The sequence below is a fragment of the Micropterus dolomieu genome, linkage group LG14 (genome assembly GCF_021292245.1).
Source record: "Micropterus dolomieu isolate WLL.071019.BEF.003 ecotype Adirondacks linkage group LG14, ASM2129224v1, whole genome shotgun sequence".
Lineage (NCBI taxonomy): Eukaryota > Metazoa > Chordata > Actinopteri > Centrarchiformes > Centrarchidae > Micropterus > Micropterus dolomieu.
The window spans coordinates 24732283-24744052 of record NC_060163.1 but is presented as its reverse complement, the minus strand read 5'-3'; the positions used below and the strand labels follow the sequence as shown (position 1 = coordinate 24744052).

The following is an 11770-nucleotide window of genomic DNA, read 5'->3' as shown; positions in this document are numbered from 1 at the left end:
TTCTGTCTAGCATCTGGAGGGTTTCTTCCCTCACTCAGTGAACTCAGTTCCCCTGTTCTGCCTTCAGGCTATCCACCTGATTCTCCCTGTCTGGTCCCGTTCCCTTCCACCGATCACCATCCTGTGATTCCCTGCTCTGACCCTTTCCAACCATGGACACAGAGACTCTATTTTGTTTTTCCACCCCTGGACTCTGACCCTCCTTCTGTCTACCTGCCTTTGTTTGGACTTCTGCTTCACCTTGAGTAAGCCTGAGAATTTCTGTTGGAGTTTTAATCATCATGTTCAAAGGTAAAAGCTCCTAAGGAGGGCAAAAAATACGTTATTTTCTGCTGACTGCCAACTAGGGAGCAAGCGATACACTGTTACTTTGAGTTTGTTACTTTTGTGTTGCCAAAATGCAAGATGGTTATTGTGCTATCCAATGCGCTAATTGAGAAGGAGACAAGTTTGGACTGTGTTAGGTGAGGGATTCCCCACAAGGTAAACATAAACATCACTGTAGTCGAGTGCTGACAGGGACCTGGCAGTTTTTAACAGAAGAAATACAGCAGCAGGTACTGTATATGGATTGCAAATGCCCACACGCGACTCTATGGGGAGTCCGGTGTGAGTCCCCATCCGGCTCTGTTCTGTTCTCCAGGTCACAGCACATGTCATGTGACTGAAAACTACGAATTGAACCTGCTCTGGTGTCCTGCATTTGGGCCCACACTCTATATTCCTGCCTCTGCCCTCAGCGAATCTTGACATGCCTTGTTGTCATGGAGGAATAACAGCCCACATTTGTTAACACAGTGACAAGTGCCAAAATTATCTTCTTTATTTCCCCAACAAATGAAATGTTTTAACCTCCTGATAGTGGAAGAAAAAAACATTTCGAATGAGATCATGAGGGCGTTTAAACAATATCCACAAGTTCAGCATCATCCACTGGAAACAGTCTGTTTTGCATCTGATTTTAAGGGAAACTTATGCAAAATGGGATCCACGCCATGCAGGCTGAGCATGCCTAATCAAGCCCCCACCGACCACACCATACAAGACCACCATACAGAGAGCGTGTGAAAGAAAGAAGGCGAGGAAGACATCACTGCATGGTTGGTTCCCCACCTTTTCTCTGTGTGGCGACCAACTTTCACCATGAAAGGCCCAAAACAGTCAATGCCCGTAGACCAGAAAGGGAGTTTAAGCTGTTTAAGACGGGCTGGATGAAGGCCTGCCATTTTGGGAATGATTGGGCTAGCTCTCGATTTCAGTCTTGACACTGGTGCTGATGTTTGCTAATGGCTTGGCGACCACGCAGAATCCAATACCTGCGTCTCATTTCCCTTAGAACACGTTCAAGTCCTGGATGGAGCAGTTTCTCATCATAATGGAGCAGTTTCTCATCATAATGCTTGTTAAGGAGTTTGGTTATGGGATGTCTTGGATCCAATAAAATTAGATGGACATTGTCATGGTCAAGTGTCTCTGCTCTTCGAAGACAACCTCCCACTCTGATGAGACCAAGATCAGGGTCATATTCAGGAGACAGGGAGAGTAGTCTGCTACCTTTACCTTATCAATTTTGAGGGCAGTGAATTCCTCGAGGAAGCAATCTGATTGGACCCTTTGAAAAAGATGCCTTTCTGAGATTATGCAGCATTTGGCTACATTTGAGTTCTGATCTGCACATTTTTGGTTTCTTTTATCAGATCATCCCAGCTGTTGTATTTGTTTGGATCAGGGAGGTCGGTGCCATTTGACGACACACAGCGCCACAGAATATGGATTTCCTGAGTTCCTCAACAGGCTCTAATTCGGCTGGCACACATGGATTTGCAGGCCAGCTGTCAGTGTTCAGCAAAAGGAATGGAGGGCCATTATTCCATCTACGTTGCTGAGAAAGCCCTTGGAGGGTTTTGTCCCGTGTTATGTGATCGGCTGGATTGCTTTTTGAATCAACATATCTGCAGCACTTTGTGTCAGTCAGTCACTTGTTTAGGGTTTGTACCATGTATTCAAAGGAGCAGTCTAACACAACTCTATTGTTGTTGTGTTCAACAATTTGATGTGGGAAATACCATGTTTCCTGTGGTTGATCTACATGCTCACTGGGGATCATCCTTTGAACATAGCCAGATTGCACATGTTTACCAAGTTCCTCTTGGTATGTATCAGACAGTCTGGGATCTTTGGACAGACGTTTTTCTGTAGCGCACAAATAAGAAGACAAGACAGCTTCCTTTGGAGAATGAAGAACAGGAATGTTGGAAGCTCTAAGCAGTGGGGTGCACATTACACCATCTGTCTCTACTCTAATGGTCTTTGAATTGAGTATATCAAGAGCTAGTTTGTCTTGTTTTGACCTTGTAGCTGTCTTTTCATTCACATACGACAAAATGTCAATCTGCCAGAGTTTTGCTACATTCCTAAGCAATTCACTTTTGAAGCAGGTAAGAGGGAAGGCAAGGGTGCACCGGGTTGGGATTAAGCGGGCTGGACCTTGGAGATCCCATCCTAACCTGGTATGTACTGCCAATGGGCCACCATGGGGCCCCATGAGTATCGGCTCTGTTGCTGTGATGAGATGGGCATAGAGCCAATGAGGACAAGAGGGCATGCATGATCAAAGGATACAAGTAAAACCTCTGAGATGGTGATACTGCTCTTGTAGCTGCTTCACGGGTATGTGTGCTCAGACAGTTCAAGGTTCTCTGCAGTGAATGCTAGATTGATAACATACCTTTCAGTTCGTTTGTTAATGGCGGAAATTTCAAAGGATACAGACGCTCCATTCATTTGCACTATATCGTGTCTCACTGTGCGTAGTGAGATGGTTTCAAGGTTGAGTTCTGAGGCCCAAACACTGGACGGCTTCAGGGAGCAGAATAGATCTGAACTGCTCCATCATCAAGGACAGTGGGAGTTGCGATGGTCCTTTCCCCATTATGGAGACATACATTGGTAACTTTCAACATGACCATATGGGAGCGGTTGGGTTTGTCCATGTAAAGGAGTTCTGAGGGAGAAGATATAAACATCACTGTGGCTGATTTGTTTTCATTGACATCATGGATAATGATAAGGTTAAGCTCTTTACAGATGTTACATGGCCTCTTTAATGTGTGCTTGTCCATTTTGTGTATTCTCCCACATTTTCTGCATGTCTCCTTCCCTGTTATCCATTTCATAATGTCATTTTTGAAATTGGGGTTTTGAACCTGTGAGTAGACAGATTGTGGCTGCTGGGATGACGTGGCATGCATTGGTGGTAGACTAGGGGCTTGGAAAGAGACTGGAGGTGCAGGTATATAATGCACAGAAATGGAACCTGGGCAGATTGTCTATGTTGAGCAGCAGTGGCCTCTTGATCAATAGACCTACATTTTTTGTCAAGTTCATTCTCTTCCTCTCTTTGTCTTCTAACCTCTTCCAGTTCATCCCTACTTTGCTTTTCCTCAAGGATGCTGGCTTGGAGATCACTCAAATTTGAAACATGGCTGCTCCTGGAATGTCTACTAATCTGAGATATTGTAGGGAGAGTAAAGGCTGACTTGGTACAATGAGACCTTTTGCTATAGGAACTACGTAAGTCATGGGATCGTGCTTTCTAATGTGGCATATTAAACCCATAGTACTCTGGGGAGCGCCTATATCTTTTAGGTCTAGCTCCCTAGGTCATGGCTAATTGGCTTTGTGAGGAGTTCAGGAAATGTTGGCAAAGGGATTTGGTTATCTCCGTGAGCGGTAGGAAATGATAGTTTAGGAGACAGGCTAGGCTCTGTTGGATGAGCAGGTGAAGATGAACTAGGTGGCGTTCAAGACAATTGTGGGGTAGGCTTGTACATGATGAACTGAGTTGAATCCTTCACACCTTGGGATCCATCCATATACTCAGAAGGAGCCTGGACTTCAATAGTGGGTTCATCAATAGTCTTTGAATCAGTGTCTGGAGTGTGGTTCAGTATCCGGCTCGAAGGACCATTTGTTAGGGATATAAGGTTCTAACTGGAGCCATTAGTTGTCTCTTCATTCATCTAGAGCATGGTTTCAGTCCTTTCATGTCATATCTTGTCATGATTATTGCCGTGGTTCTAAGTAACAAAGGATATAAGTAAAACTATGTCCAAATTGAGGGCAAAGCACTTGCAGTTTGTAACATCCACACTACTTCACCCTTTGCAAAGTCCATGTTCCTGTTTCTTAATGAATTTTTCTTGAAGTTTCCTGGGGAAATAATGTCTATCTACACATGTTTTCTTAGAACTATCTACTTGATTTAAACTGAAATAAATTACCTTTTTCTCTTACAATTTGTCCAGATTAAGATTTGTGGCAAGAACAAATCTTCACAAACTTCTACCCTTCATTGTCACAGCTCAGAGTTCAGTTGTGAGGAAAGACAATTAAAATATTCACTCAGTGAGCAACTTTTATTAGAATGGATGGCTGCCATCTTGAGTCAGGTAACCAGTTCTCAAGCTCCATTCAGGGCTGAATTCTGGGACCTGCCACAAGTCAGGAAAACTGAAGAGGGCTGTCAAATGAGTGGAGAGATGTCTATAAGAATTAAACATAAAATTCAGCCGCCTTTGACTTCATATTTTAAGAAATTCTACAACTTAGATGAGGAAGAACTTTACTGACACGTTGTTGGTAAAACAGTTTATTTTTATTTTATTTCATGTTTTACATTTATTCAAATAAACAAAAGAGAAAGACAAAAACAAAATATAATGAAACAACAAGACAATGCAAATGGATGATGTTCTTACCAACATGCCTCGGAAACTGTTTCTATGCAGTGTGGACTCTCATGTGTCTCTTCAGATTTCCCTGGACTGTAAATCTCTTCCCACAAACATCACAGCCAAATGGTTTCTCTCCTGTGTGCACTCTTATCTGTGAATCCACATTTTGCTTCACTCTGAAACATTTTATATTAACCGGACAGCTGGAGGATCTTTTTTCTGAATGACACTTCATGTGTCTCTGAAGAGACCTCTTGTAGTGATATTGTTTACCACACTCAAAGCAGCTAAAGGATTCTTTCCCAGCATTACAAAAAAAATTAGGCTCCGCTTGTAGCCTGATAATCAGAGTGTTAATTTTTAATGGCTGAACAAATTAAATGTATGAAGTGATTCAGAGGTCTGAAAGCGGACGGACAACATAGTGCCATAGTATAGAGTTCAATTCTGACCTTTGAGAAAACAATCTCACTACCAGGTCCATTTAATAACAGTTCAGGAGCTTCCTCACCAGATAGAGTTTGCCAATTTGATATGATATTGCAGATAAATTGAAGACATTTTCATCACACAATGCATAATGGAAACCCTGTCTGTAAAATATCAAAACCTGTCCATTAAGCTGCTGCAAACATGAACGCGGATGAAAGTCCCTGTCCTCGCACCATTACACAAACACCTGCCAGCTTGTCGTGTATGACCTGGAGGGCGACGGTGAACTCCTTAATAGACACACTGTGGTACGTACCACGGCTAGACAAAACTTCGCAGAGAGCTGTGACCTTTTTTGATTTTTTTCTCAGGTGATGAGGCGGAAACTTTTGGTAAACCAACAGCTGTTAGGGCAGTGATTCCCAAACCAATCAACAGTATTTGTACTCCTGTAGCTGCCAAAGGGTAACTTTATGTGGAAAAATTGCAATGCAGCTCAACTAATTAGATATATATATATATTTACACTGCTCAAAAAAATACAGGGAACACTAAAATAACACATCAGCCAGGAAGCATAGGAACTGAGAAGTGGTCTGTGGTCACCACCTGCAGAACCACTCCTTTATTGGGGGTGTCTTGCTAATTGCCTATAATTTCCACCTGTTGTCTATTCCATTTGCACAACAGCATGTGAAACTGATTGTCAATCAGTCTTGCTTCCTAAGTGGACAGTTTGATTTCACAGGAGTGTGATTGACTTGGAGTTACATTGTGTTGTTTAAGTGTTCCCTTTATTTCTTTGAGCAGTGTATATATATTTTTTAGGAATTTCATTTAAAGTTTACATATATTTGAAACTAGATAACTACCGGACAAAACAACAAAAATAGATTAACAATGAAAATGTACAAACCTGATCTGTGTAGCAGACATGTTGGTTTGAAAACAGCATCCAGCAGTTTATGTTTGTGATCTTTTTCAAGCCCAAAAATCTCCTCAGCGACTGCGTCGAGTCTCTGTTTTCACCGACAATTTCAGCATTTTTAGTTTACTTAGCTGTAAAAATGGAGTCAACAACAAAAACAGTCAAATCAGTTAAAATCAGTTTTAATAAGTTAAAATCAGTTTTAATCCGTTAAAATCGGTTTGCTCTCTTACAAACAATCACTAACTGATGCTGTTGCTAGGTTACGAGCCTGCCATTTCATTTTCAGTTAGCTTAGTTTAGCTAAGCTAAGTCCAGCAGACAGTGTGGGACAAGTTTATTTTAACACCTGTAGGAAATGCACACTATGTTTATGTTCACATGCACACACACTTTGATTCCTGTTGGCATGTTATGTTAATACAGGTGATTTTCCCCCATCAGAGTAGTCATGTTTGCTAAAAAGGGGCTGATGTGATTTGACAGTTTTTATTAGCAGAATTCTACATTTTCTTATCACGAACAAATCCCACAAAAAGACCCAAACCAGCAATGAATGTATCCACTAACAAGTAGCCTAATGCATGTGTATCACGGCCTGATATATCTTCTTCCTCTGTGCCGCAGAGCTCCATTTTAGTCCAAAAATTATTAACAACATTTAAATAAAGTTAATTATTAAAAGACTTTTTGCACTCAAAATCCAAGGTATTCAATATATGTAAAATGTTCAAGCTGTTAAGAATCTCTCAGATCACAGGTAGCTCTCCTATCTGAGGAGGTCGTGATCAAAGATGTGATTGAAACGGAGGGGCCGACTGCAGAGGTGATGGTCTTTCCTGCGGTTTGTCTCTCTGTTGCACTGACCTGTTATCACCACTAAGAGTCAGCAGTTAGTCACTCTTTATCTTACTGGTGTTTTAAAAAGGCTCTGATAACAGAGGATGAGCTCAACATGATGCAAATACACTCTAATCAAAATGTAAACAGGTTGGAGTAGGACGTGTCGTCATGGAATAAGAGCCCACACTTTATTATCACAAGAGCCTAAATTAACATTTATTTCCCCAAGATTTTCCACAACAAATCAATAAATCAAATATTTTAACAAAGAATCTTGAGTGAGCTCATGAGGAAGTTTTAGTTTCCACACCTTCAGCACCATCTACTGGAAACAGTCTGTTTTGATAGGAAACCTATGCAAACAGGGATCCACATAAAGCAGGCTGGTCATCTGTTCCCATTCCCACATGAATCGGTTTATGTTCCAGTCTGAAAAAGGCCTCGTCTCGCAGGCTGGTGGCGGCTCTATGTCCTGCTGCCAGACATTTTGGCAGCGCTGCAAAGCCCGACTCGTGGCTTTGGTAACTCCCTGATGCAGCCGAACCAACCACACCATCCACATCTGGCTTCACGTGTCTGCCTCCACTCCTCGCAGTGTTCTCAGACATGATCAACTCCACTCCAGAGTGTTACTACAGAGAAGAGGAGGAGGACAGACAGGCCCTGCATACCAGATCTGCCCTCCCTAAAGAACGCAACTTCTGCTGTCATCAGCAGTCTGCTAAATGAAACAAACAAATATGAGTTGTGAAAAGCTAAAGTTGTTTAAAACATGGCTACATTATTGGCTGACTAAACTAATGAATAACCCATGATCTCAGTTTGTCTGCTAAAATGATAGAGGTGTAAGCACACAGCTGCCCTATGATTAAACTGTATTTTCCAAGCAAGGCAGCACCACCTTTAGCAGAGTCTTTGTTCCCGTTTCCTGGGGAAAGTCATGTAATGGCATTAAAGGACACGGGGGGAAAAAACAAATATGTTTGGTCAGTTGAGCTGAGTTTATAAGAAGTTGTTGATCTCAAGAGTGAGTTTCCTCAGAAGTATCTGAACTATGGAACTATTCTCCATTTGTAGTGAATGGGAATTGCTTGGAGACAAATTTCACATTTTCGCACATTGAACTAGGTTAACAGTCACCATTTCCTCTATAATTAGTACCAATTTGCCTAATCCTTTCCAGTAATCTTACAAAGAATTTACAGGTACTCTGGGAAATTATGGGACCTGTACATTTCAGTGACAAAAATCAAGAAAGAATCACAAAACACACAGAAATAAAGTCAGTTTACTTTTATACTGATTTAAGAGGGTTATCAGAGTTAGAATATGTACTGATTGGATATTATCCCTGATTTACAGTGTGTCTTTGGTTTCTTTTCTCCTCCCACTAGCAGACCTACAGTTTGTGTCATTGCCGTCAGCACAATACAGACTTGTAATTGAGGATCTGATGCCTTAGTCCAGTTTGAGAGGAGTGGCAATACACTTTGACCCTTCATCATCACAGCGCAGAGAGGAGTCCAGGTCTGGCAGGTAAACAAGCAGATTCCACAAGACGAGTCCTCGGGGAACGTCCCAAAATCCAAACTGAGGGACGAGGACACAGACTTCCTCGTTTGTGTTGTGGGAAAATCCTGAATTTCTACTTCAGTCACCAAACAGATTCACATTAAAAAAAAGGCACTGAAAGTCAAGTAGAGCCCGCACACAGTGTTCATATCACAGTGTGGTAACATGTAAAAAAAAACAAAACAAAGAAAAGTACACTTGTGGGCCTAAAAAAAAAAAATATATATATAAGTTACATGCCTTGAAATACCCTCTCATGTTCAAATGTGTCTCCCAAAGAGCTTTATAGTTACACTCCGTGGGTTTTTGAGAGCTTCCACAGTACAATATACAGAGACAGACTCCGAACATAATCTGAGTAAATGTCAGAACAGACTTTGGCCACTGCCAGCAGTGCACCGTCATTTTAGGGCTGGGAGACAGGATATTTTAAGCAAGTGGCCAACTCAATTGCAGTCTTGTCCCTTGTCAACAAGCTGTGTACCACTAACAAGAACCTCCACTGTAACTCGGGCAGAGACTGATTGTGTGATACGCTCTAGAGTCATCCCAGAAACATGGTTGACAAGCTAAAACTAGTAAGCCAGGCTAAATTTGGGCAAAAAGGTCAAATTTTTAAATATGGATTGAAGTCCAAGAAGGTTTTTGATTCTCTGCAGTCAGAATTGAAATGAACCATGAAAACTTCAGAGTGGTAATTCTATACCCTCAATGTAAAACCCATCCTGTTATCTGTTCAAATAAACACTCGGGGCAATAAAATGTGATAGATGTTCCCTCTAAATGTAAATGCTCTGTACTTGGATAGCGCCTTTCTAGTCTTTGACCACTCAAAGTGCTTTTACACAACATGCTCTTAGAGTATGTAAACTCACTTTCATAAATGTTCTTTCAATCCCTCCCTCTTTGTGTCTCTTAATTATACTCTGAAACATACTAAAAACAAGGGAGAGCAACAAGAATTGAATTACTGGAACAAGCTAACCCCCCCCCCCCACACACACCCCTTCTGCTGTATTAAGGCTTTCAGCAAACGCTCAAGTCAAGAGAATGGGACCGTCTCATGGGAATGATCTCACTTGTTACTCCCACTGCTTTCCATGGAAATAGCTCATGTTTGCTACTGCCAAGTGAAATCTGATATCAGACTGTAGCTAAAGCTCCTCGTTAAATTTGCTTAGTTATACATGCGTTAAATACTGGATTTTATTTTCCCGCGACTGCCTGTGACAGAGGCTTCGCAGCCTATTTTGCCAACAGTGTGTTGACACATGGGCCAAGCTGGAGATGTCGTCAGCATCAGAAATTCTTATCTGACTCGCAATTCAAACTCGGAGGTTGACGTGAACAGATAGGATACAGCAGTGCTTTAAGTTAAATGCTACCCATCTATACTAAATTTAATGGCGACCCATCCAACATTGACCTAAATTTAGCCTGGTTTAAAGTTAAGTGTCTGGACCCATTTTGACCCTCAAATCACCAAAACATGCGTTCTGGGATAATGATTTAAAAAAAAACCCTTATACCGATGAATAAATCAGTCAAATTCATAGCAGCAGTAATTGTAGAAGAAAATATTTCCTTCATAATAAAAAAAACACAACCCCAAAACAAACTCTTCTCAAAGTCTTCTTTGTATTATTCTTAATTCAGAAAGTCCTGAACATTTTAAGACAAGACTGGCAGGGTTGTCCCGTTATCACGTTCCCACGCTGGTAACTCGTGCGCAGACAGTTTCCGGTTGACGTGACTTCACTTGTGCATGTACAGTTGTATGAGACCCGCCTGGTGCAGCCGCTGCCACAGAGTCAGTTCCATACGCATGTCGTGGTTGGCGAAGAAGGCCACTGGGTGGTGCTTGATGTCGAAGTAGTGGTCAGAGTAGCTCTTATAGTCTGGGGTCATGAAGCCGTACGCACTCACCTTCAACAGGAAAACAAAAGCCAGTCAGCGCATGAAACAATCTGTCATCTGACTGCCTAAAAATCTAAACAGATCTCAGCTGTGACAAGCTCTTTGATTTCATGTTTTGACCCGTTACTTTCATCTTATTTTTCCATTCCTGCCAGACCGGTGAAAAAGCAGTTTTTAAAGTCATGACATGCTTTGGCTCTGTGGGAACCTGCCAGTGATTTGATAAATAAATACAGAAAAAGCACTACTTCATGTTTCCTGAAAGCACTTCTACAAAACTGGTTGGAGCGAGTCATTATCGGCACTATGACTACACATAGTCATAGAAATGTGCATTTACAAGGCCAACAGCTTAGTCAAAACATTCTCACGGTATCAGGCAAGTACAGACTTGTCACAGTGAATAAACAGCTGGCTGACAGAAATACGCAGTACTGGTGAATTCCACCTTGCTGCAGGTGTGCAGTGCAGCCAGCAGCATCACAGCTCCCGTTGTCGGCCGGTAAATGTTCCTAAATTTTTTCAGACTTGGAGAACGAAGGAATCTGAAACAAGAAAAAAAAAAAAAAAAAAAAACACACAAATAAGTCTGCTGTGTTTGTGCTTTCAGACTTCAAACTTGAGCCATGCTTTCATTCTGTTCGCCTGCTCTGCAGATAATTCGCTCACCTGTTTCTGAGGTAACGGATGAAATCGGGGTGGTACATCTTGAACTTTTCTATTGACAGGTCCTCTCCAAAGTACTTGGAAGGACTGTGGAGAAAAATACTGTTTACTGTACATGCTAATGTTAGCACAGTGACTATTTTCTCCAGAAGGGTGTGAGAAAAACACCTGTCTTCACTGGCTGCACACATTTCTCTCTGAATGTAATGGAGTAAAAATAGTATAAAATATACACTGTAGCTACGTCAGTACTTTGGTACATGTGCTGAAGTATGTTACTTTCCACCACTGCTCATACATACAGGAGTGAAAATAAGAGTGTAGAAAAAAAAAACAAAAAAAGAGAACATGACAGCCTACTTAAAGGTTCAGTGTGTGATATTTCCAAGGATCTATCGACAGAAATGAAATACAAGATCCATAACCATGTTTTCAGTGGTGTGTAAAGACCTTCCATAAACTGTTTTTATTACCTTAGCATGAGACGTTTCTATCTATATAACCACGGGTCCTCCCTTCCATGAAGGTCACCATGTTTCTACAGTAGCTGAAAACGGACAAACAGCGCGTTTCGTCACTGCATTCTTGTGGAAGTTTTAGCAGTGTAGACGCTCATCACTATGTTGAATACGTACAGTGGAAGTAGTACTAGTTATAATATACAGCGGGGGGGGGG

At 41.6% G+C, this 11770-nt stretch overlaps 2 protein-coding genes across 3 annotated transcripts in view; both read right to left on the bottom strand.

Annotated features, from left to right (window-relative positions):
• LOC123982851 (zinc finger protein 502-like) overlaps positions 1-11770 on the bottom strand; it is a 441737-nt gene that overhangs the window by 51090 nt on the left and 378877 nt on the right. The window lies entirely within an intron of this gene.
• st6galnac (ST6 (alpha-N-acetyl-neuraminyl-2,3-beta-galactosyl-1,3)-N-acetylgalactosaminide alpha-2,6-sialyltransferase) overlaps positions 8218-11770 on the bottom strand; it is a 16687-nt gene continuing 13134 nt past the window's right edge. The window contains exons 9-10 of the mRNA XM_046068767.1: positions 10877-10973; positions 8218-10437 (exon numbers count right to left, since the gene is read on the bottom strand). Of these exons, the coding sequence (XP_045924723.1) occupies positions 10267-10437; positions 10877-10973 (268 nt within the window). The 3' untranslated portion in view covers positions 8218-10266. The remainder of the gene's footprint in view (positions 10438-10876; positions 10974-11770) is intronic.